The 27,283-nt window shown below is 45.7% G+C and overlaps 1 protein-coding gene across 3 annotated transcripts; it reads right to left on the bottom strand.

Moving 5' to 3' along the window:
• csrnp3 (cysteine-serine-rich nuclear protein 3) lies at window positions 1-27,283 on the bottom strand. Of its 3 annotated transcripts, none has more exons than XM_048240020.1 (6): window positions 27,042-27,283; window positions 25,913-25,945; window positions 7,082-7,250; window positions 3,237-3,496; window positions 2,029-2,325; window positions 1-1,548 (listed from the first exon to the last, which is right to left on the bottom strand). In XM_048240020.1, the coding sequence occupies exons 3-6, from the start codon at window positions 7,242-7,244 to the stop codon at window positions 202-204; spliced, it is 2,067 nt and encodes a 688-aa protein (XP_048095977.1). In that variant the 5' UTR covers window positions 7,245-7,250; window positions 25,913-25,945; window positions 27,042-27,283; the 3' UTR covers window positions 1-201. The 3 variants fall into 3 exon arrangements, with proteins under 3 accessions (XP_048095977.1, XP_048095980.1, XP_048095978.1); XM_048240023.1 differs by having other exon boundaries at window positions 26,989-27,052; XM_048240021.1 differs by lacking the exons at window positions 25,913-25,945; window positions 27,042-27,283 and adding an exon at window positions 11,278-11,962.

The raw sequence follows: 27,283 nt of genomic DNA, 5'->3' as shown, positions 1-27,283 counted from the left end.
GGGTCATTAGAAAGTCATATATTTCATATTATAGACCCACTGCCCATCGTGTAATATGGGCTTAAGTGATAAAACCCAAAATATCAATGTGCAAGTTATTAGCTTGTTACTTGTTGAACAAGTGAAACGAATGTTCATAAATTCTGACATCCCTATGAAACAATAAATCGATGAAAGTAGTTCTTAAACAGACCGTGTCTCCTAGACTGGGGTCACCTCCTGGAGACTCTCTAGCAACGGAGGGGCCTTGGTGGCGTCCGGCAGCACCGGCACCTCAGGCAGACTGTGCGCAACCTCCGAGCCAAGTGGCTCCAGCCCGAAGCAGTTTCCGTTTGTGGCGTAGTGGTCGTGTCCATTATTGTTTAGGTAGTTCTGAAAGTCAATCTGCATGAGCTGTCCTGCCTGGTCGCCGAAAGCCGCCTTGGCCGGAGGGGCTTTATCCTGCTCTGAGGAGCAGCAGGTGACCATGGTGGTGGCGGAGGAGGCCCCGTTGGAGAGTGTGGTGAAGTGTTGGCCGTTGGTAAACGACTCGTCCGTCTGCGGCGCATAGTCTGTGTACTGCTGCTCAGGAGGCACGGCGAACGCCGTCGGCAACAGCGGCCCGTTACCTTTGGCAATTCTGTCCTGAAATGTGGACGATTCTTGGTAGGCCTCCTGATTGGCCGGAGCTGTGGTGGCAGCAGCAGCGCTCTCCATCTGATAGTACTTGGGTGCGGGGCTCAGGAAATACGCATTGCCGTTGGTGTTGGTGTCTCTGTCCTGTGCTTCTGTGCCATTTGTGTAGCACAGAGCTTCTGAAAGAGTCTCAGGTGTGGTTGCGATGGAGTTAGCATTGCTGTTGGTGCCACTCAGCCCATTACTGTTGCTGTTAGCATTAACATTGTGGTTAGTGGTGGTAGTGGTGGTGGTAGGGTTGGTGGTAATGTTAGTATTGGTGGTGTTAGTACTACTTAGCCCTTTCTGGAAGTCCTTCACCTCCTCTTCCTCCTCCTCCTCCTCATCTTCATCTTCGTCATCCTCCTCATCCTCGGAGTCACTGGCAGCTAGGCTCTGTGTGCTGGAGTCAGACAGGCCACTGCATATGCTGCTGTTCTCCTCTGACTCATCATCATCTTCATCTTCCTCATTCTCCTCATCATCATCATCGTCGTCATCTTCATCCTCATCCTCTTCCTCGTTGTCCTCGTCCTCTAGCCTTTCGTCCATTTCCTCGGTGGCTTGTAAGTGCATGATGGCCGTCTGCTGGACAGACTCGGACAAAGAGAACTCCAGGCCGTGCTGCGACTGCGTTGCAACCAATGGGCTGCAGTGTCCGTTGCTCTCTCCGTAACCATTGCCAGTGGCAACCTGCTGTTGCACTGTCTGCTGTGGTTGTTGTTGTTGTTGATGGTGTTGTTGTTGCTGCTGCTCGCGGCTCTTCTCCAGCTCCAGCTTCATGATGGTGTGCAGAAAGTGGGTGCGCACGCGGATGGGGTTGAACTCGATGCGGCCCGTGGAGTTGCTGCAGCCCTCCTTGGTGCAGCCACAGGGGAAGGACATGCGGTCCACCTGGGCAGAGCAAAAGATTAAGCTTTCAGTGGGCTACCACATCCAATGGACAGTAATGAACAAAGGCAAAGATACACCAGGCCTTGGAGAGTATATGACCTGTGAATAACGTGGAAGCTGACAAAATGATCCATTTAATGCCAAAATATCGGCATAACACAGTTTCAACACAAAACAACTGTTGTTGTTTGTAAAGTACACATTTTGCTTTAGCGGAAACCTAGAATAAGAAGTTCTGCATGTGCACACGTAAAGGCGAGTGGATATGAATACTGTAGGTGTGACCATCTGTTCATACCCATCCACAAATAGGTGTTTACATGCATGACTGAAAATGTGTATGAATTAAATAATCATGTGTGTAGGTGTTTTTGTGTCTGTATGTGTAAAATAGACACAGAGAGAGGGGGAGATAGATAGATCAATAGAAAGAGAGAGAGAGTGATAGAAAGAGAGAGATGTGTTCTGTGTCACAGCCACCTGGCACTTGATCCCTGCCATGCTGCATGCACAGGTCTCTGGGTCGCAGAAGACCCTGCAGTCACAGCCGCAGTCCTCGCGGGAGACGCGGATGGTGCGCAGCTCGTGCTTCTCCTCCACGTCGATCTTCTTGACGCCCGAGGCCCGCAGCAGGGCTCGCCGCTTCTTGGTGGTCAGTGGCTGCAGGAAGAAGTACTCGTCCACCTCCGTGTTGTCCAGGTCTAGGTCGTCGTCCAAGATGTCGTCCAGCGTCAGTGCGCTGGCCTCTTCCGACTCCACTGAGCCGTTCTTTGTCAGCTGGGGGAGAAAGAGAGACACGGAAAGTTAAGAGGATCACATCCAGTCAGCCGAGTGCACTTAAGCCTCTAGGAAATGTGTGTGTGTGTGACAAGTTCTTGAGAGAGGATGTCCACTGATATTAAATGTCACTCTACTGCAACAGCCCCTTGCCTGCCACGGCAATGGTAAATCCTCCCTTTGCACTGTGTACTAGTGTACTACACAGCCACTTCAACTCGTTTGCTTGATGTGAAACCATCACCTACTCTACGTAATTAACCCTGCACAGTGAATCATCTAATCACGCCAAGTTAAACATGAAAGCATATGGAATTTCCATGCACCCACTTTAGGTGATGAGTCATGCCTCTGATTTCTAATAGAACTGTGGAGATAACTCAATGCTAATGGTAATGTACTTATGCTCACTTGAAACAACTGCTGTGGAAATGGCTTTGTTACCTTAGGTTGGGAGATTGGAATGGAAAATGAAACTTGCTGTTGGTTAGACAGGGCAATGCTATATACATTTTCTCTATAAAATGCTAAAATTCAACCTCAGGATGAATAAAGTATCTATCTATCTATCTATCTATCTATCTATCATTCCACCCAAAATATGATGGCCTTCAAAAAGTACATAAATACCGCATGAGTGTTTTTCATCTTGCTCTTGCTATCAAATGCTAATACATTTAACCTAAATAAATAAGTAATTCTGTTGCACTGGTTCTGTGTGTTGTGTGAATTTCATCAGTGGAAAGTCTGGCACGGCATGAGCTTTGCATAAAAAAAAGTGTGTCTGCTAAATAACTAAACATAAACATGCATATGAGGCAATACCTTAATATTGCCTCATTATTAAGGTATTGCCTTGTATGACGTGTACATTTGACTATGTCCTGAGTCAACCTGGTGTCCCCCCTTACCCGTAGCTTGATGGAGTTGAGCTTCTCCTCCTTGAGGTGGTCGCGGAGCATCTCGCGGTGGATGCGTTCCTGCTCCAGGGCGTACTCGCCCAGGGTGTACTGGCGCACGCAGCTGTGCCGGCTGGCCATGCCCAGGGTGCTGCCCCCCTGGCTGGGCACGCTGGTGAAGCCCTGCCTCCGGCTGAAGTAGTACACCGTCACCGTCTCAAAGTGGACCCGCCGCGTTCGCATGCGCTTCTCCCGCTTCAGGATGGACGCGGCTGCAGGAGTGGGGAGAGGAGAAGAAGAGGGGGGGTCGGAGGGAGAGAGAGAGAGGGGAGGGGAGGGGGGAGGAAGGTTCATTATTTATTCAGGTAATCATTTTTTCTCTCTCTCTCTCTCTCTGTCTCAGTCTCTCTCTCTCTCTGTCTGCCGGCTCCTAATGAGCTCGGCGGCCGGTGAGAGTGAGTGAGGCTGCTGATTGCTGCCGCTGGTTTGCATCAGCGTTTTGATTTAGTGCTGCGTGCAGGTGAGCTGAGGCAGGCCGGCTCACGGCAGCAGACAGGAGGCCTGGCGTGACCCCCTCAGATCCGCTCTGTCTCTGTCACGGTGGCTGTGTCTCTGCGGCTGGACCAGGGGGAGAGATCCATCTGCGGTGACGATGCTCAATGCCTGTGTGCCTTTTATCCACAAGCTTTCAAACACACACCAGGGGCTGGAGGTGGGGAGTGTGAGGATGGAGGGGGGGCCCTCATTTGTGCCTCTGGAGGGTGGAATTAAAGTGGCATGCACGGCACAAGCGAACACACCCCCCCCTCCCCTCCACCCCCCAGTACTGCATCTCCCGCCACTCCTCACTGAACGCCTCCGCCCGTGTCAGACACGCGGGAGCCATCTGTCTCCAGTAGCAACCCCCACCCCACCCACCCACTCCCAGCCCACCCTGTCCCCAAGCCATAAGGACAATGCATTTCATTACAGCCATGAGAGGACCCCTCTTACGCAGCCCAGAGCCTGTGGGGAGTGAGTGACAGCCGCATCCATCAGAAGCGCTCGGCGCCACCGAGGACCGAGGTGTCCACGCTTCTACGTCAGAGGAGCCGCAATCAGCGGGTTTCTCGCGCGGCTGCGCTACGTGTCCACATGCAACGATGAGCCGTGGCATAATCCATGAATGACCAGCCTTCCTCGTTTAATAAAGTGGGATGTATTTCACTGGGAGAGATCTGACCCAGCTGCTGTGCAGCTACTTTAGCCTGGCATATGAAGATTATAAACTCCAAATAATTTTTCAAATAAGGACCCTTATATGGAGAACCCGGAAAGTCTGAAACGACAAGGAGGTGTGGGGCAGTTAACTTGACGAGGTTGTCATAACTGTGGCCGGTTTAAGAGTCTAAGCAGAGCGGCTGGATAGGGGTTGGTGCACACAGTCAGAGGAAGGGGACCACCAGCCTCTGAGAACCCACCCTCATAAAACAGTGCACTCTGTCAATGGGAAATAACCATGTCAGTCCCCACACTGCTGCCAAAAGACTTATTTTTGTCTAGTGTCCCTAGCAAAACAAAGACAGATATATTTTTGGGAGCTGTTATGAATTGACAAGTTCCGTTGTCAGGAGAGGTTGCAAATTGCCATGACTAGACTGTATTAAAGGGCCTGGCAAGAGGTAATGTTAGGTTGGAGTGTTATGTTGAATGTAGTTGAATAATAGGTCGGCTTTTCTTAAACAGCGGACATGCTGTGTACGTCCCCTATTGATTGATGTCAGCATGTTCATGAATAATCAATCTTTCATTCAACAATACAAATTATACGTATACTCAGTCAATCCAGGATTACAGATGTTTGGAGTAAATATTTTAGACTAAGCATGCCTGGGGTGTGATCAACTATCATTCTTTAGGTTAAAAAAGGAAGTTGACTGCTGTAAGGTTGAATTTTAGAGATGGAACTCACAGATGCATGTATGTAGAGAGACAGAGCAGTCTTTTGCAGGTAATATATGGTTTAATGTAGTGTGGAAGGTGCTGTAAAATAAAAATGTAAGGTAGTATTTTTTCCAAAACAGTTATTTGGTTGCAGTGTAATATCATGTGGGACAGTTTAATTATTTTATTTTTTGCAAAACGGCAACACAAACCCTTAATATTAGGCCTACATAAGAAAATCAGGCAGCTTTGATAATACTGGGAGCTGATGTCTCAGTTGCTTTTTTGGCATGTTTTTGTTCTGACACAACCAATGTCAGCAAAAAGCTGTTAATCCACAATCCACTTAGTGCTAATTAAAATCAAACCTCAGAAAAAAAAAACAGGAGGGGCTTGGGATTAAATAAATGCCGACTGCACCGCTCAACAGCGAGAATAGAGCAAAAGAAGGTGTGATACAATACCTCCTGAAAATGACAGCAAAGTCCTTGTGCTGTTCTCCTTGGCGGAGACAGGCACGGCGAGCTCTAATCCCCTGAAGCCCTAGGCTTCAGTGGGTACAGCGGCTCCAGAGACTCTCAATCCTTCCCCGCTGAGCTCACTCCCATTACCCGTAACCCAATATAAACCGCCGCTAGCCCGCTAGCATTATCATGACAAACTGAACCCTGTCAGCCCACGGAGCCCTCGCCAGAGAGAGCCATCCGCAAGATTAGCATTTTCAGAGAGAGAAATAAAAAAAAAAGAGGGGGGTAGAGAGAAGAGCTACTTTGCTTACCACCTAGAAAGTCAGAGAACACAACACAACCAGGCCCAGCTGCGAGCGTGTCAGGGAGCTAAGTAACGCACATGTTTCCTGCTGGGGTTGCTAAAATAGCAGGTGGTTGGTTTCTGGAGACACAGCGGTGCGTCACGTCTTTTTCTTTCCCTCCAAAGGTCAAATGGACAGAAGGCAGGATAATAGGCCCTCAGACAGGGAGAAATGGGGGATCAGATGGGACTGACATACAACGCCTGTAGGGTTGTTGTAAGGGACCAGGGTCTGGGTGGGGTGGGGTGGGGTCCTGCCCTAGGGGTCCCCACCCGTCTCGCTTTGGGAGACAGCACTCCCTGGTGGGACAGAGGAGAGGTGCTCTGTGCTCTATATGAGATCTATTTGGCCATGACATTAAAGCAATCACTTCCCAAAGAGGAACCTTGTTCTAGAGAGCTCATTCTCATCTCTTAAATTGGGTTTCGTATATTAACTCAATTTCCCTTTCTGTGTCGTTTTCGACCTGACGCAGGAGGGCTTGTTTGTTACGGTGAAATGAGCCATCGCCACCGCCACAGCCACTTGAGTCTCAAATTACTTGGACTTTTCTTGACTGAACAAACGCACAGAAATCTCACGGAGCAAATTAAACACTTGAAATGCGTCTCTTTGTGGACATAAATTCCACTTTCAGATTAACAATGAATAAATCAGTGGATAATGAACAAATAAATAATCCATGTAAGAGCTTGTAGCGCTGATAATATGCCGTGTTTATGCTCATTGCCGGAGTCTCTCTGTTGTGTGCTGTACACGGTGGGGATTGTGGGGAGTGCATATAATAGAGAGAGTGGGAGGGAGATGGACTGATTCAGTGTGTTAGGTGAAAAAAAAAGCTCCAAAACAGGAGGAGGATGGCGTGAAATGATTAGTGATCGAGAGATGTGGAGGGAGACATTGAGACAAATAGTTCCCACTGGCGTGCATGTTTGTGTATTCCTTAACAGTTAGCTTCATTGCAGTCATTTGATTTTCAAACCTTGTTGATGCCCTGTCGTTAACCCATATTCATGTTTTAGTAATGTTTTAGCACCTTACTTTTGGCAACACTGTACATGAATGAGAAGAGAGAGAGAGAGAGAGAGAGAGAGCGAGACTGACTGGTGGTTGTTTGACTCACGAGAGAAGCGCGACGTTGTCGGATTGAGGCTGTCCCTACTGTCCCCACTCTCACTGCTGGACACGTCGTCCTCCTCAGAGCCGCGCGGAGACGTGCATGGTGAGGCGGCAGCTGCCTCCACCTCCGCAAACTTCCTCTTCAGTATCCCACTCATGGCGGTCATCCGTACCTGGACAACAAGAACACACACACACACACACAGTAGCCCAAACATGAGTGTGAGTGAACAAACATTTTTACGTGTGTCTGTGTGTCTGTGTGTTGTGTGTGTGTATGTGTGTGTGTGTGTACTTGTGCATACTGTGAAAGCATTTGCGCAGAAGGGAGACAATCTCACATGTCCATGCACACACACAACAGTAAACAAACAAGCGGAACTTTAGATCTTTCACATCTCACTCACATCTCCTGTAAAGATATTCAGAGATGTACACCACATAGCCTTCCCACACACACACACACACACACACAGTGAGGTGAGGGAGAATGCTCAATACTCTGAGTATGCCTCCTAGAATCCTCAAAGCACCCAATTAACACAAGCAAGATACACCCCACCCCCCTTTCACACACGTTCACTCACACGCTCTTTCTCTCTCTCACACACACACATGCACTGCCAGGCATATACACTATGGACCTGATTCTACACTCCCCAGGCAATTGATCACCTTGCCACAAAAGACCTCAGATGGAGAGAGGAGAAAAATGCTAATTGAATGCTAGCTCTCTCTCTTTCCCTCTCCATCTCTCTCTCTCTCTCTCTCTCTCTCTCTCCCTCCTCCCTCTCTGTTGGAAAATGCACACAGCTGTCTTTGATTGAGTGGCCACAAGACAAAAAAGGGAAATGTGCTTTCCCCAACATTATCTCATAAGGACTCATAAAAAAGAGCATTTAATTATAACACACCCATCACCTCGGAACATGAACAAGGCACTAGTAAGACATTTAATACCCAATTCACGTGAGAAAACATGAAAAAAATCCAACCATAATCATTCCACTAAAATTTATAGTTGACCTTAGCCGCAAATAAAGAGATCATTTATCTTAAGAATTGAGATTACACATAGCCAGGAAACAATTTTCGGGTGAGTAACTTGTAATATTGCCTGATGCATGTGACAAGAGGTGCCAGACGCAACGTGCTAACATCTCACCAGTGAAGTGATGTGGATATCCCCATACACTCTTATTACACACATCAATCATTCCTCAATTTCATATTTGCATTGAGAGGGTCCTGATATGTTTTCGCAGGTTTTTGATTCCTCATCTTTGGTGTGTCAACGGCAATTAAACCCGATGCCGGAATCTATGTGTAATTTGAGTGGAACGTGCATTTGTGATAATAAAACGAGCTATTATGCAGATGAATGAGACTCCAAACAGAGTCCACAGACTGCAGCTGCACCACATTATGTTGAAGCTGCCAGGCTCTCTCTCTATTTCTCTCCATCCCTCTCTCTCTCTCTCTCTCTCTCTGCATTTTCTCACACTCTCTCTTTTTCTCTTTCCTATCTGGGAACTCGGGAGCAGGAGAGGAAAAAACCAAGACGGAAGGAGCAGGGAGATAGAGAGAGCGAGGGACAAGGAGAGCGAGAGAGAGAGAGAGCGAAGGACAGGGAGAGTGAGGGAAACGGCAGATTAACTTTGCTGGAGCGTTTGGCTCCCTATCAGCGGCGGCAGCCAGTTTTGGGCCTCTCCAGGGGATATATTGTTTCATCTTGAGCGGCTCTCTCCCCGCTGCGCTATCAGCTGATTACAGATGCAGCGCTGCCTTCAGACAGACGCAGCCCTGAGGGGAGGGAGAACCTGTGGAGGCCACGCACTGCCTCCAGCTCACAGCCCACAACTTACGCTTGGCCTCTCCCCTTACACATCGCTCTACACATCTCTCTCTCTCTCTATCTATACATCTCTCTGTCTCTCTCTCTCTCTACACATCTCTCTCTACATCTTTCTCTCCACACCTCTCTCTACATCTCTCTCTCTATATATACATCTCTCTCTACATCTCTCTCTCTACACACCTCTTTCTACATCTCTCTCTCTCTACATTTCTCTCTCAGTCACTCTCTCCATCTCTCTCTCACTGCCTTTTTCTGTCTCTCTCCCTCTCCTTCACTCCTACACTCCTTCCAACCCTCTTCCCATCCTTCTCCCCCCTCTCTCTCTCTCTCTCTCTCTCTCTGTCTCTGACTGCCTCTGCAGTAGCCCCCATTGTTCCAGCTCGCGCCTACTGAGCTCGCTGAGCCTGGCACCTGGAGGAGATCCAAAGCAAACCCTCCTATCTTACTGCAGCGGAATGTGTGGCCTGGCCTCCTCCAAAGGCCCCGGGCCGCCAACCCCCCCCCCCCCCCTTCCCCACCAGGCCAGAGTGCTCCCTGACACTCCCTGGTTTTATGCTGAGACAACATCTGTGTTTTTGTGTCATTGAAATTATTTTGGCATTCATCACATGTACCGCTACATTCATCACATTTATTGGGGGCAGGGGAGGATGGTTAGTGCTTTTGTTCATTAAAAATCCAAGCCTGTGCTCTGCCTGAGAGTGAGTGCAATCCCAGGTAAGAGTGAATCATGCAGTGCATTGAGGCTGAGAGAGAGGCAGCTGAGGCCAGGGAAATGGAAAAAAAGGCTCTCCCATCTTTCGGGATACAATGTAAGTCTATTTCCTCGCAATCATTGCAATTAGTCTCCCCCTTGTTGAGAACCAGCCCCCCCAACACCCTCACCCCCTCCTCGCGTTCTCATCTCACAGCCGATGCAGTAGTTCCCTCATTCCCAAAGTGGTTACCATGGAGATACTAATATACTTGCACAAATAGTGATTTCACCAGTGATGCTTCTGCAGGCCAATTTTGATCAAACACAAGTGCACATCAATGTCTAACAACAGCACACAATAAACAGTCTTCATAGAAAAAACATTAATTAGTGACCACTCTTTGTGGACAGTTGTACTGCAATTACTAACCATTCTCAAGACAGCATGCAGATAATTAACGTTCGCTTGTGTGTCGTCCCTGAAGAACAACAACAATAAAAAAATCTACACGCTGTTGCAATATAATCTCCCTTGTCGTGCTGCTTACACAACTAAAGGTCCTGATAACACATCTGCAGCAACGCACAGACGCGTGCTCATTAAGGGGCTTTGGCAGAGGATGTGACCTGACCTCAGAACAGCAACTTTATTTTATCCGCGACACAATGAATTGGCATGACATCACAGAGGCGCGCAGATCGGCGCTCTAATGAAAGCTGACTCCGCCACAGCAGGGCAGAGCAGCGCTCTCGTTCCCCCACTAGCTCACGCCACACAGTTCAGTCCAGCCAGCCAGCCAGGCGGTGATCGCTCTCTCTCTCTCTCTCTCTCTCTCTCTCTCTCTATGCCTCATTCTCTATCCCTTCCTCTCTCTGTCTGTATCCAATTCTTGCTCCCTCCCTCTCCCTCTCCATCTCTCTCTCTGTCTCTGTCTCTCTATCTTTATTTTACAGTAACTCTCACTCATTCTGTCTTTTTTTCTGCATCATATTTTCTCTCTCTCTCTCTCTCTCTTTGATAATGTTATACTTCCCTCATTCTTCTGCATGCACGCATGCCATGTTAACATCACGCAATAAAAAGTAGCACTGTACAGTCCTTCCCTCAGCTGGCTCCCCTCAACATCAACACGTCTCCACGAAACCTATTAGTGTTCCAGCACACACACACACACACACACACACACACACACACACACACACACACACTAACACACACACACTAACACACACACACTAACACACACACAGAGTGAGAGAGCGGTGACCAGGCTATGCAGATTCAACCCAGATTTTTTTCTCCTCCCTCTCTTTCTTTTCTTTTTCCACTGACGTTGAAGCACTCATATGATCACTGCTCAGTATTCCAAGCGGATAACACGCACGGCAGACTTTGCATCACAGATTTGTTAAGGAACACTATAATGAGCTTGACAAAGAAACTGTCCATCCTTCACACACACACACACACACACACACACACACACACACACACACACACACACACACACACACACACAGACACACACATACACCCCTCCCTCCACCACCACCAATGGTGACAGCAGCAGGCGCGGAAGTTAGTCATGACACATAGGAAGCTCACTGCCCCCAACCCCTATAAAAGGCGGCCGTGGCCACTGACCTGTGCGGAACCCTCCGACCCTCCCGACTCTCCCGGCAGCAGCTCGGTAGCTCAGCCCGAGCCAATCTAAACGTGGCACTTCAGAGCCAGATGAAACCGTGCGAGAGGAAGGAGTCCCATTTCTGCTTTAGTCCAGTGGCGTGCAGCGACCCCAGCACGGAGGGCCATGTGTGTGTGTGTGTGTGTGTGTGTGTGTGTGTGTGTGTGTGTGTGTGAGAGGTGGAGAGGGGGGTGGAAAGAGAGGCAGAGGGGTGGAAGGGGGGAGAGGCAAGGATGGAGAAGCAGGGGATGAGAAAAGGACAGGGGAAGGGAGAGAAGGAGAGAGAGAACGAGAGGAAAAAAGAGGACAGAAAAACCTGTAAATGATCCAGCCCAGGCTCCACTGCTGTTTTTTATGCTGAGAAGACCACAAACCCACTCACTTCAACTCCTCTCTCTCTCTCTCTCTCTGTTATTTAATTCTATATCTCTCATTCCTTTCTCTGCTTCTCTATCTCTCATTCTCCTCTCGCTCTCATTCCTCTCTCTCTCTCTCTCTCTCTCTCTCCCTCTCTCTCCCTCGTTCGCTCCAGCCACACAAAGACTCATTAGCTGCAGCCGGCTGCAGGGCTGGAGCCCGACTGGAGAGCAGGCAGGCAGCAGTGAGATCACATGGGTGGGATGTCTGAGAGAGACTCAGGCGTGCCTGTGTGCCTGCTGTCTGCAGATATTTTTACCAGCAGGAGCCAGAGAGGGAGGGAGCAAGAGAGGGAGGGGGGGCAAGAGAAAGAGAGAGAGAGAGAGAGAGAGAGAGAGAGGCAGAGGAAAAAATGTGTGTGCATGTGTATGAAAGATAGGCAGAAAGAGACAGGAAGCAAGTGAGAGAGAGAGAGAGAGTGAGTGAGAGTGAGTGAGAGAGAGAAAGTGAGAGAGAGAGAGAGAGAGAGTGGGAAAGTCAGTGGGAAAAAGGTGGGTAAGAGTCAATATGAGCTACAGTACAGTAGTCCAACCAGATTAATGGGTGCTAACCATAAAATTGGACTCACACACAGTTCAGATCTGGGCATAACATTTTTACAGTGAAATCACAATTAAGAGCAGCTCAGGAGGGTATCGGAACTCCCCCTATTACCGTCGGTCCCGTATTTCCGCCGTCTTGCGTGTATGTGTCACTAAATATCCATTTCTATACAAACCAAGACGGCGGATTCCTAAAGAAACGCAAGCACCCACACCATAGGTGTATCTAAATTAGCTATGTACCAAAAAATGACATTTTACCGTGACTCGAAGAGCTGTAAACAGTTCGAGCTCCAGTGGAATTTTAATTTCATGATGAGAAAATAGGCGACACATTAGGCCAGCACTATAACTCCGAGCGTGACAAACAAAATCGGATATTTCAGGCAGTAAATGCTCCTGTTAAGAACCAAACCAGATTTTGTTCAAATCTACACACCTATGGCTACTGAAAAATGTAAGGTTCATTTAGCAAATGTTATTTTGAAGTGTTAAAAAACATTGTTGTTTTAGAATTTCCGAACAAAAGTGGTGATAATTGGGGGTGTTACGATAGACTTAAGGCATGTGTAGGTTTACTCTGCGGTTTTAACTTTACTACACCATCTGAAACTGTCAAGATTATATCATATGCACTAGGAGGTAATAGAAAATGTTGACAAGATGTAAAAAAATAGTCAGCCACAGCAATAATTTAATAATCATTCATAATGGGCTATTTCGCTATATTAATGTATTTCCATCACCTGCACAGGTGAGAGCCAGCTCTCTTCAACAAAAGGTGCCTTGCAGACGGCACAGCTTCTTTAATCCCCCCAAAAAAGCCCCTGTGATTTCACTCCTCTGCCCAAGTGCTATTAAGAGAGTGAATGGCAAGTTATGGTAAATACTCAATTGGCCCCTGATGGAGGGCCGTAGTATAGCTGTCACCAGTGTGGTCATTACAATGTAAAGCCTTCCTGTCCCAGGAAGCGGTCCTGAGTGATGGCGCAGGCAGGCCACAGCTCGGGGGGCTCGCCACAGAGTGATATCGATCTGCCTCTCTCAGGCCCAGGATGAACTTCCTGCTCCTCGCCGGCGCACACACACAACAGCGCTGGGTTGCTCAGGCTGATTTACAGCCAAGGAGCCCATAAAAAAACAAAGGAGGCCGGCGGTGGTGGTGGAAACGTGCCACATTTAGGCTCCTATTGATTCCCCTCAGCCCTCTCTTTCCGCTCCAAGCTCCTCAAACGATGGACCCATTATGTGGCACTCAAGACAAAAAAAAGCTCATAATGACAATAATTTGGAGTTCAAGAGAGATATTGTATCTACTATATTGTCTCGGAAGACTTAAGATAAAAAACAGCTGCTTAAGTTTGGAGCCAGAATAATCTTGGATAGCTGGTCACGGTCTGTCACTGGTTAATCACAGAAACACACACACAAAAACGCTCTATTATCAAACATGACATGTAAGCTCACTGTACACGCATAAACATGCATGGCTGCCTTCCGTCCTTCTGAAGACAGAGTCGTTCTTCTCCCTGATCCTGTTTGATACTGTCAGCTCGCTTCCTGGGAAAAAATCCTGCGTTGGCGCTGACAGTTGAGTTTGATGTCCTCAGCCTGGCTTTAGGAGACATTAATAGGCAGAACTGCTCCGCTCTGTTTAACACCCTTGTACTCCACCCCCTCGCATCTCTTTAGAGCTGCGCATCTGTTATCAGCTCAGAGTGATAAGACAGCAAGAGGGAGAGAGGGCGAAAGGGAAAGAGAGAGAGAGAAACAGAGAGAGAGAGAGATGTGTATGGCTGATAGACACTCTGCTCCACAACCACTAATTCTCTCGATGGAAATACAGAAAAACTAACAGCCCCAGTAGATTTTACGCCCCCCATCCCCTCCCCCTACCTCTCTTTTTTTCAAAAACAGCTTGTGTCTGCTTATCAGTTTTGTAAATCAGGCTTGACACTAGATTGTTTAAGTAAGGAGATGAAAGTGTTTGAGATTGACACGCTGCTTACCGAACTAACCTGGAGACACAATAGCAGATAGAAACAGGTAAGGGGTGACACCTCTCTCTCTCTCTCTCACTACTGAAAGAGAAGAGGAGGCCTTTCTGCTCAGGCAGGCAGAAGTTTCAGCCACACCTTCACTACTGAGTCTTCTTTGTCATTCCTGATTTTTTTTTTTAAAAAGTCACTCCTTGCGCAAAGGTCTCAGGTTACTATGAGAATAAAGAGGACTCTGGACCTCCTCGTATTGGCATGAAAATAATATTTTTCTCTGTTCTTTTCCTTGTGCATTGAGGAAGAGAACCATCACCCAGCCTGAGCCCTTAACAATCCCGTATTGATCTGTGGGTGGCTGAGCACTCAGCCATGGATTTAGATAAATGAAATAAAATACCACTAGATGGACTGGATCACAGATAAAGTAATTCTGCACTCTCTGATTTGGCCAAGTAGCCATGTATCTCTTATGAGAGAGCCTAGCCTTTGATTTGTGCCCGATACATTGCAGTGGCTATGGTAGCTGATGAGCCTGTCAGAGTGAATCATGGTGTATGAGTAAATAATCAGAGAAACTACTTTTGCTCCCAAATGTAATTATTTCCTCTCATTTCCTTACCATCTAGAATATCCATCTATTGTGCTACTGCAATATCTAATTTGCATTCTCCCTCTCTCTCCCTCCCTCCCTCCCTCCCTCTCTCCCTCTCTCTTTCTTACTCTCTCACTCACTTACACACACACTCCCTCTCTTATGGTTATCATACTTGCGGCTCCATTACATAAAAATGCAAAACATAAGCTGGAGAAATGGCATTTTTTCCCCTGACTGTGGTACCAATGCAACAGCGATGATGACCTATATTTTTCTCAATCTCACATGTGCCTCTCCCTAGTCAAGGTTTGAGCAGCAGTGGTGGTGGAAAGGCATCCAGTCTTTGAAATTAATCAGAACTCATTTACACAGCAATGCTTCACTTTCTATTGAGGTCATATGCAAAGTAGCAGTGCCCCCTCCCCAGTTCTAGAAAGCTTAAAAACTGAAGGTGCTCAGTTTTGTAACAAAATCATCTTTTTGATGACAAACATCAGTCTTCTGATGTTTCCCTCTAATTGCTTACATTAGCATCCGCATCAGACATCAATTTCCATAGCTAAGCTATTACAAATGGCAACCCTGATGAGACGATACTGGAACAAATTATCACATCGATGTACATGGCATTCAGACCATAAAAACACGCTTTATATCTAATTTTTTTTTCTGTGTAGTACCCTTATTTTTAATCAACCCTATCTCTCCTGATGCAGCAAAGACACGTGAATAGTTTAAATCTGTGCTCCGAGGTTGGAACATCTTTCAGTTGTTTTTCTCTCCTTAAGGGCCAGCTGCCCCGGTGCCAGCAGTGGGAATGAGACCAAGGACCACCAGCTACCTTGGCTGACTCAGAGAGAACCCCATGCCCTTCCCTTCCCTTTTCGAAGCAGCACATTTAACACCGCCTATTATCGTACATCTACAGTGCAGGATGTTTAATATATCTCAGGCTTATGAATTGTTCTAATAGAACCATTATGTGTATGGGCTTTCTATTATAACGCATGGGAAATTCAATAGCAGCACTGTATGTGTAGAGTAGAGTGCGTAGTGTAAAGTGCAGTAGAGCTAATCTAGAGCTTGTACTGCCATCACCCCTGGGAAGCTTCAGAGGTCTAGATTAATGTTTTTCCCCTGTACCTTTCTGTAGGAGGTGTGGAATTAATACAGTATCAGCCTGTTCCCAGACATCATTTCACTATTGCATAAACTGCCATGAATGCTTATTTCCATGCCATATGTCATATTTAAAGAACACAGACAATTACATGAATACCCAGCCATGGGTTGTTGTTGTTGCTGTATGGTTCAAAGATAGGCCTCCCGCTACTTTCCTGCCGAGATACCTCTAAATGCCTGAGGTTTGCTTCCATAATAATCTTACTTCCCCCTCACACATCAGCGATACAGTCTTCGCAACTTTAAGGCTTGGTGTACAACCACCTCTACACAGCAGAGACATATTATTTAAAGCACTGGTTGAGGGCTATATCTTCTTGAGGGCTATGTGTCATGGTCCAAGTTTAACGAACAAAAACATACTAGAGAGAAAGCAATGGTTGCTACTGCTGCTGCTGCTACTGCTCTGGCCTTTAATTAGCATGACGCTAACTCCATGGCCCCTGGGGCCAGGAATTGCAAGGGAAGAGATACTCATAAGAGAAGTGGGGGAGGGGGAGGGGTTTAGGAGAACCTCATAAGTCTTCACTTGGGCTCCAGGGCAAACAAACAAATTATTGGATCACTACAATCGTGAATTAAACTTGCAATGAAATTAAGCAGGGCAGCATGCCGATCACGATAACAGTAATGAGCAGGGAGCTTTGTCTTTGATTCAGAGTACAAAAAAGCCACCTGATGAGCATATATCAGCAGGGGCTGATGCTGCGTACAGAGATAAGGCAGGAAAATTAAAACCTCACTGTGCACACAGGTATCTTGTCTTGTCTTTGTGCTCTTTAGACGTTAATGTTCATGTAGCGCAGCTGGCAAACTCTGTTTTGGCCCTCAGACAAAAGAGCGTACCGTAATGCCAGGAAAGAGAAGGGCCAGTACAGGTCACATTTGGCTTTGGCAGGCGACAGAAAGGGCAGCGACAGAGCTGGTAGCAGACACAGGCTGCCTGGAGCCAGAACAGAGAGAGAGAGAGAGAGAGAGAGAGAGAGAGAGAGAGAGAGAGAGAGAGAGAGAGGAGAGAGAGAGATGGAGGGAGAGAGAGATGGAGAGAGAGAGAGAGAGATGGAGAGAGAGAGAGAGAGAGAGAGAGATAGCTCAATATGGTCAGCCTCATCACAAAGTGTCAGTGTTTTTACAAAGTGTCAGTGTTTTTACAAACATTCAAAGTAACACAGATGGCTGGACTCCTTCTTGCTCTCCTTCATTTTTTTTTTTTTGAAGTACAGTCGCCCTGTGCCAACAGACAGGCTGCCTCAGTGACCACGGTCATTAAAGACATTCAACGGACACCCTCAAAAAAAGACAGAAAAGCAAAAAGCAGGAAAGAAACAGATACTATAAAGAGAGGGGAAAGACAAAGAAAGTAGAAGAAGACAGAGAGAGAGAGAGAGAGAGAGAGAGAGAGAATAGAAGTGTTTTTTCCCGGCTGCGCTGGTAGCTGGCGAGCTCAGAGGTTGTGTTTAACCTCATAAATCACCCATGTCAGGGGGAGCCGTAAACAGCAACCTTGAGAGGGCCGGCTCTCCAACGGGATCCCCTGAGGAGGGGCCAGAGCCTGGAATGATTACACATCTCCAGATGATGCCGTCCGAACATCCCGCCGACCGACCGGCCAAAGGGAAACCCAAATAGAGGATTAATGTATTGCACATTTGCGTCCGTGTTTAAAGGGGGGGCAAAGGGGTGGTTGTTTCTTTACTCATAAACTGTGCCCGTGGGCCGAGCGGTTCTGTCACATACCGCTGTGGGTGCGTAACGTGACGAGATGCGTTCTGTGCAACAAATTTGCATTGTTGCGTTCCCCCAAAGAGAGAACCCTGCCCTGGGTCGCAGACACAACAAATTGAATCAAGGGGGGGAAATCACTGCCTAACAATATGCAATGCCATTGATTTCCATCTTGTTTGAACATCTCAGAATCTAATTCTGAGTGAATTATTCAAAAGGGTATGCTACAGGAAAAAAAACAGCGTGTTTAGTCAATGCCTTATGGATTTTGTTTTATTTTTGATGAATGAGTCAATCGTTCCTAACCCTGTGCAGTAACAAAATTTTCAAAGGATTCTGCTCTCCAAGGTAACTCAGACACTGCTAAAGGCTGACGTGGGTAAAACATCCATTAACCTCAGCTCATGACTTCCATTGACAACATTTATCACTTTGTCATTCTATTTTGACCCTGTAATGTATTGTGCATCAGTTCATTCCTCTGACTTAAAACATTGTTTTAATTAATCATGACCACCACTTGCCAATACATATCTGAGTCAAGAGTCATGCAATTTGCAATAGGACTGAAGGTCTTGGCTCAGAAAAAAATACTGTGTGTTAAGACTCACTGGATAAATCCATATGTCTGTCTCAGCGTTAGTGTACAGGACTAATATTGATCAAGGACACCACAACACAATGTTCACACTGCAATACCAACACAACAATTTCACAACAGCTCTAACACTAAATTTGGGGAAAAATGACTTTGCATCTCTCGGAAAAACACAAGCAAAGGAAACATCAGGCAATTAAAGACAAAGGAACCCATTTAGTCAAATGTAGTACACTTAGTGATTTATGCAAATGAGGCTTCACACAGGCTCTGTACATTTGTTAACTTGCAGTTGCCGGAGGCTGCAGACAGCTCCATGCACATGAAAGGAGAGCGGGAGAAAGTGTGTGTGTGTGTGTGTGAGAGAGAGAGAGAGAGACAGAGAGAGAGACAGAGAGAGACAGAGAGAGAGAGAGAGAGAGAGAGGATGGAGGGAGGGGGGGCAAAAGAGAGAGAGAGAGAGAGAGATGGAAAGAGGAGGGGGAATTCTGTTCAGCACTCCACACACGGAGCAGACTGCTGCAGCTAGCACACAGCCCAGCACAGCATTGATCTCCTCGCCCTCCAAAGAACAATGGAGAGAGTGCTGGTTTTTTTTTATTTTCAGACAACACAGAACACGAGTGCAGTGATGACTGACACAAGAAGGAAATACAGATAAATGAATGTCTAGCCTAACTAAGCCATGACAGGATTCATCTCAGGGTTCTTCTGCTTTGGCTCAGAACTCTGCATACGCTGAAGAGCATAAAATGCCATGTCTGCCCACTAAATAGGCGACTAAATGGGAATGCCATGTCTGCCCATTAAATAGGGTAAATGACATTGTAGAAAGAACCTAAAATAAGATAGGGAGGCGATCTGACCAATTATCCACTACAGTAGCTGTTGTGTATATGCAATACATACGCAATATCTTGTAGGAGGGATTTTAAGCATTACATTAATCACAGCTGCAAAAAACAATAATGAATCATCTGAAATAAAAACACCTAATTTTGAAGCCTGGCCTTACTGTTAATAGAATCATTATTATATATAGACCGTGTGACTAAGTCACTTGGAGTTACTAAACTCTTCAACTCACACATTTTGTGTTAAGCTAACCATGTTCATCAACAACATCAGCCCCATCATGCTTCGGTCTATTTAATGGTGAGTTGATGGTGCTTAGGTACTTCTTTTTATCATTCAAAAAGAACATTTCTAACAATGAACCCAAAATATTCTAAAATATGCAGAATATCTAGTTGCACACATATTTCGGTGCGGTTCACATTGCACTACTCATAACTCAGTCCAAAGGCAGGACACCCAGCCAAGAGAGAGGGAGAGAACAACTCAAATGACATTCTGCACACAGTGTGATGTCCTGGGGAATACTGGAAACGTGATATTACAGAAATGCAGATAGCAGCCAAAAACAACTTTGTGGACCCTGCCAACGTGCCGTCGATCTGCCTTTTCTGCCGTCGCATTCTGTCGGTTTTTCATGTGAGAAAACCTCATTCTAGTCACGTACTGCCAGGGAATAATCAGGTACTTTCACCAACTCACCCCCCCCCCCTTTGTCAATCACAATGCTCGTCTGAATAATTCATATCAAACTATATTTTATTTATGACGACATTTTCCCATGCCACCAAAAAAAAAAGTTATAAGGAGCTCCACAGTCTGACAGAAACAGAGCTGCCGAAGCACCTCACAAAGACTGTGTTGCTTTCATCTTTAATACAGGCTGCAGGAGAGATGAAGGGGGTTGGGGGTGCTGGTGTCTGCGTGACACTCTGTTACACTGATTACTCATTCATTTCCCCCAATGAGATCTTGCAGCATTATAAATAAGGTGAAACATTTCACTTTGATAACGTGGTTGGTTTGTTAAGTGCAGCATTGCACTGACTGTATGAGTTTAGTGGCTTTGAATCTTAAAGATTTAATTGTGTGTGTGTGTGTATAGTTAAAATTAATCTTCCTTATTTTTTTATCAGATCAAAGAGCAATATCAGATATCAGAATAAATATATCTCAGAATGTGAATGAAAACGCGGGAGAGGTTTCTTTCTTGACAAGGTAGATCTGATTCCCTTCCTGCGACGGAAGAATATGCTTTACAGTGAGAAAACATGGCAGAAATGTAGCCTTAAAATCAACATGAACTGTACACAAACCGAATAGATGTAAACTTTAACTTCCCCATTTGGATCTCACAGGTACCTTTTCTTTTGGTTACTTTAATGGATAAAGACAGACATTTCAGAAAGCCTTCCAGGCAGGCTCAATTTATATCTCAGTGGGACAAAAGACAAGCGACACCCACATAGTGTACTACTGCCAAACAAGGGCTCTCGCCTCGCCTGAGATGCTTTGTCACTGAAGCTTTCTGCACCATCATTCCATTTCTCCACCAGACGCAACGCATGAAACAGAACGTGCCATTACACAGCATTTGCACACAGAAATCCACCAGTCATTTATTCAAACAAAGCCGAGTGAATTGTATGTCTTTTGGCCAGGCACGAGGCAAATAACAAGACTTGTGCGTCTGAGTCAGTGACTGAAATGAGACCCCAAGGAGATGAAGGCTTGTCACACAAAGATGACTATCCTCTCCATTCAAGCAAACAGGCGCTGTGTTCCAAGTAGAGTTTAAGGGGATTCGGATTTTTACGGTCAATGGGAACCTGTCCAGCCTCCCTCCCAATCTGGGGCTAATAGACGAGGTGAGAGCAGAGGAGCCTATTAATTCACTGTCTGCTGTGGGTCTACTGAACCTACAATTACATGCAATGACACATATTCGAAAGGAATGTCAGTGTCAAAATGACTGAAAAAAATGTGCATATACTATATTCATTTCTTTTTAAATGACTACTTACTCGCTTTGGCCTTGTGATAGATCACAGAGACATCCCATTTCACAAAGAAATCCAGGCACCTTTCATATGAAACTAGACAGACTTTAACCTTGGCTCTGCAGTGAACAGATCCCATTCATGCACTACACTAGTCACATTATTAAGTTATTGCAGTGTGCAAAGAGTCTTTCACAAGACCACGCAAAGAAATACTACACATCCAACCAGGTACTTAAGAGTCATGTCGTAAACCTCAAATACCAGTGAGCCTATAATTGGTTTTGGTATAATTGGTCTTGGTATAATTGGCAGCAGGATTTGGGTGGGAGTGTCCTCAAAATATGTGTCAGAGAATCACCATACGACTGATTCATGATGCACTTGTTATCAGTAAAAACTAAATTTGATTCAGTTGGCACAAGACACCTGTAATTCCATATTTCTATCAAACAGGCACATCTAAACATACTCAGATCTGGCATGTGTCTCCTGAAGGATTTTTTTTTTACCCCCACATTAAAACTTGTTTCCATGGTAATGGCAGGTGTAGATGGTGGTGGTGCTGCATGTTTGGTAGGTACTGCTGAGAATACAGTATATCCCATACAAAACAACATGCTGTCTTAAGAATCAGAATAGACATCTCAGCGAGGACCAGCAGTGTCGCCGCTGTAATCAGAACACAAACGTACACATACATGGCACAACAAATACCTTCCATTGCGTTCTAAACTGCTTGTACTTCTGCTGTGCTGTTGTGCTTTGCAATCAAGTTGCGGCAATTATGCTTTTTCTTGGTGGAGCAATAGATTAGCATGGTATGCTCACCGTGTTCAAATTAAAGATTTTAGGCATTAAGGGCAAGTCACTAGTGGAAATATGTAAATATAGTATCTATCATGCGTTTGCTCAATTTTGTAGTTTATCATGGAAATGTGTCCTTTTCACTAAAGTTTTTTCAGTAAATGATGCATCCTATGGCCATAACTCTATTTGCTATACATACAGTATAAGTATAGGTATAAGTATATATACTCTTTTGATTAGGCACTCTCTGCATTTATCCCAATCCGTGAATTAGTGAAACACACTCAGCACACACTAATCCCGGCGCAGTGAGCTGCCTGCAACAACAGCGGCGCTCGGGGAGCAGTGAGGGGTTAGGTACTTTGCTCAAGGGCACTTCAGCAGTGCCTACTGGTCAGGGTTCGAACCGGCAACCCTCCGGTTACAAGTTCGAAGCGCTAACCAGTAGGCCACGGCTGCCCTGTATCAGTATATGATTAAGTTCCTAAAATATACTCATCCCTGTCAGAATCCAATAGTGCTTGTGTAAATGAGAACGCTGTGTGAGCACTCTTAAGACGCCTCATAATAATTCTAAACCTTCTGCATGTATTTTTAGTGACTAGGCAGTGTTATTCTCTTGGCCTAGTTTAAGATGACAAATTGTCACACTGCTCACAGAGACTACCTCTCTGGCAGCTCTATTGAATTTCAGCGCAGCGGAGTCTTCCTCAATGGAGATGAAGGACAAGACTGAGGGGTGAGCAGATGCCAGCTTTCCCTGTCAATACAACATCTGCCATCTCATTCAGTGCCCTGAAAGACAAACACTCTTGCTAATTGCTTTTATGAGGTGCTACTACTTAATACAACAACCAAATGGTGTGATCGCTGACATTATGCAGTGGCAGGTCAGTCTTTGTAACAGCCACCATGATTTCCCCCCTGGTCAATTACTCAAAAGGTAAACAAAAGCTGTGTATCTTTGAAGCAGCACATTTAATATGCTAGAAAGTACATGTCATTTTCTCTGGCAAGATTGGAGGTTTTATTGTGTGTGTGTATGTGTGTTTGTGTGTGTGTGTGTTTGAGACCGTGTGCTGCTCTTGGGAATCTAATAAGCGGCCTGGACATTCCTCATCCACATCATGGTGCGTGGAGACTTTCACAGACGCACAGCCATGCAGCATCATAGCCTGATCGGAGAGTCTGGCGGCCAGGTCTGAGACACACTTAGTAGCCGACATAAAAAACATCCACTCCCATACGTAAATTCCCTGTTGGTCCACAGAAAACCACATTGGACACAGTACAGCCTTGACGCTTAAGCCTGTTTGAAATGTGAATGTATACATGAGAGCATTCAAGGCGTACAGAGCTGAATTCCTGCTGCTGTTGAGAGGCTATTGAGCTCTGCAAGGACTCTTGCATTCCACTGCACACTGCACAATGCCTATAGGAGTGGGAGCTCTAAATAGAAAATAAAACATTCAAGATGGTTTTCCCCTTAGCGCACCCCTTTCTCTCCAGTTAAAATAGCCCCAATGCCTCTTTCTCTGTTCGGTGGTTTTTGTTCCTTAAATTAAAAACAGATCAGGCATACAAGCCCCCCCACCCCACCCCACCCATTCCTCCTTGCTCTTTTTCCTTCTCTCCTAGGATATGGGTTACTGAGCCAAGCACAAGCACTGTCATTGATCAAACTGATCAGGGCATTCAGGATGGACAGCCGCTATGAGCTCATATTTTTTCTTCTTTCTCTCTCTCTCTCTCTCTCTCTCTCACACACACACACACACACACACACACACACACACACACACACACACACACACACACACACACACTCTCTCTCTCTCTCACTGCATCCCTCTCTTTCCCACTTCCCTGAAGCTGTTTCACTGCCTGACCTTTTCCCTCTATGTTTTACAAGTGGCTGTGAATGGAGCTCCAAGTCAGATTTGTAATCATGCATGGATTCTGTCCACCCCCCCCCCCACACACACACGCACAAAAAAAGGGGAGGCAAATTGATTTGGCTTCCACGCGTGAACCTCCTGTGTTAGGATTGCCCACCCACGTGGGTGCCGTGCAGAGCCGTGCAGAGTGTGCCACTGCGCTGTTATCTTTAAAAGCCGTGCCACCTTTTTTTTTCCTGGGTGTCTTTAATGGTCCGGATTCAGCAACGCCACTCGCACGGCCCCCACCATCTGTGCCACACCTCAGCCAAAAGAAGAAATGTGCCGAGGAAAGGAAGATTCAGTTATTCAAATGACCCTGGCTTAATGATCGCTCCTTGCAGGCAGTAAATACATTTGGGTAAATGTTGCAGTGTCCTTTAGGTGTGTCACATCACATGCCATAATTAAATCACAAATCCCCCGCGCTTACATACACAGTTCATATAACCCTCCTCCCCATACATACACACATAAAAAAACACATAACTTATAGACAGTGCATATGACTTGCATACATAGAGACATATGGTCATGTGTAAAAAGAATACACAGAGAGGAGTATGGAAAAATACCAATTACAGATCTGGACCATGGACTGGCAGATAAGAAATGCAAGTATGTGTACCCATGTGTGAACCTAAGTGTCTGTCTGTGTGTGTGTGTGTGTGTGTGTGTGTGTGTGTGTGTGTGTGTGTGTGTGTGTGTGTGTGTGTGTGTGTGTGTGTGTGTGCGTGTGCGTGCATTTGCATCTCTGCCATTGTGTGGGTATGCCGGGCTAGGCACACAGCTGCCTCTCCTTGCTGTTGACAAAAGGGATTGGTGGAGCCGCAACAAAGGAGGCACAGCCAGATAACGAGCCGCGCTGCCACACACTCAAACCCCGAGCTGCCGTGTCGCGGGCACAACACACCCCTGCCAGATCCTGCCAGCCCCACTTCTGACAACCAATTAACACAACCCCCCCCCACTGACTTCGACCAGTCCCTTTAAAATGCATGCAATTTTTTAGCTTGAAGCAATTTATGATTTAATCATTAAAATCACCAGGAGCCAGGCCTGGCCATCGATTCATACATCAGGACTCAGCCTTGTTACTGTACAGCAGTTATCGCACACCTATAAATAAAGAATGAGCAATCAGTATGATAGAAAAGCTCCCCTCAACGAGACTTGGCTTGAACCCACAAAGCCTTCTGCGTTTATTATGTAGACTTCAGCTGTTAATCTAGACACACAATCTAGATGCTGTTGCCGTCCCTGTCTTCAACAACAAAGGAGCATGAAGGAGACAAGCAAAGGTAAGCTACTAAGCTATTAATAACTATTAACTATTTTTTTATAGTTTATAACTTTATTAACTATTAATAGCTATTAGGACTACAAATGACAAAGCTCAATAGAGGAGGTCACAGACAGTATCAAAACATAATCAACAACTGGCAGACTCAGTCCATGTGCACCCATTTAAATTAGTATCTGATAACTTTGTGGAATTGCCCCAGGGGTATTTTTGTTTAGGCCTCATGTAATCTGACCAAATCCTCCTGAATCCACCCTAGACCTATTTTATCAACAGCTGTAAATTGGCAGACGTGCCTCGTTACTCGTTATCGGCAGTAGATGTTCCACAACAAGCTGGCTAAGTAGAATGGCATCGTTTTTTTCTTCTTCTGATAGACAGGGAGAGAGAGTTGCCCACTCAGACATCAATGGGGAATCTTTCCCAATCTCTAATCAGAGGAGCTTTTCAAGTAATGCTGCAGCAGCTGTGCCTGCTTTTAACACGATCTCACTGCCAGACATTCAGCATGTGGACCCATTACTAAGACAGGTGGCAACATATTAATTGCAAGTAATAACCAACTAACAATTTTGAGTTAACTGCCAAATCATAAGCACGGTCGAGAAAGAAATAACATTAAATTGTCTCTTACCTTACAGAAGAATTGCAGTTATCTCGTAATTTTCTGTCAAAAACACAGAGAGACATAAAAATGACATTTTGATATCATAATGATAGTTACCGCATTAAGCAAATTAGTCATCCCTATTTCAATTCTCCAGCAAGATTTGCTCAGGGACACATTACAAAAAAACCTATTTGCAACATGCAGGTCTGGTCCACAGTAATATCTATATTTAATCGGTGAGCTCGGCTGGATCATTCAGGCTAATGTAATGATCTAATAGAAGAATGCAGCCATTAGACTCATGGCCAGGGAAAATAACAGAGCCGCAGCCATGTCTCTGGAGCACTTCCTCATTACTGGGGGCTGGACTCCCATGGGAGGCAGTGGGGCTTGCACTCTGCCTGACACAGCTGCCTGTTCTCCAGGAGGGCTCTGATGGCAGCCAGCCCCCTCTTGGAGCCCTGCCTGGCCGCCCGCCTTTTAAAAAGCAGCGACCCACAATTCAGCCTAAGAGGGCTCACAGCGATGCACTTCCATATGCGCGTGAAGGTGTGTGTTTAGTGTATGCCAGCGATTACATGAGAACACGTGTGTAAGTGTGTGTGTGTGTGTGTGTGTGTGTGTGTGTGTGTGTGTGTGTGTGTGTGTGTGTGTGTGTGTTTGAAAGAGTGTAAAGAGTGTCTGTAAGCAAAAATGTATGTGTGTGAGAAAGACACTTTGCAATTTTGTTACAGATCTTGAAACAATACGTATGCAGATAAAACCCTATGAAACACAACATAAATTGTTCATAAAATAACTGAGCATTGTTTCATTGTGTCTGTATGTTAACAACTATTCAATTTTAAGAAAAGACCAATGGAATGCTCTTTTAATATCCTAACATTATTTTATGGACAACACACAGTCATAATTTTCTTTCAATTAACAGTTGTTAGGATTGATATACTCAACACATTGCAACTCGGATGCAATCACAAAGCTGTGAGTTAAAGTGAAGCTACAACACAACACAAAGGATGCAGAATATTACAATGCATCATACACATTATGGCTACTAACAAGAATGTGAAACCACCACAAAAAGTCTAATGCATTACCTTAACATCACCATCCTGTTTGTAGTAAATATAGAGCTTGAAAGACGACTTACCATTCATACTGTTAGATAATCATGTTTCTTGAGAGTAGCGCATTCAAGCTCAATCGCAATGTCGCCTTCTCTGACAAATTACATGTGTGGCTGAAACATTTCCAGCGAAGGGCACTCACACAATCTAAGACTTACAATGTAGAGACTGTTGCCTGTGTCGTCTATGCTCAAGTGGATTTTTGCCTACCCGGCAATTGTCGCATCTACACAATTGCATACAAGGCAGGACAGCTCTTCCGGCT

This window comes from Alosa alosa, chromosome 3 (assembly GCF_017589495.1).
Source record: "Alosa alosa isolate M-15738 ecotype Scorff River chromosome 3, AALO_Geno_1.1, whole genome shotgun sequence".
Classification (NCBI taxonomy): Eukaryota; Metazoa; Chordata; class Actinopteri; order Clupeiformes; family Clupeidae; genus Alosa; species Alosa alosa.
This window is presented reverse-complemented; position numbering and strand designations above follow the sequence as displayed.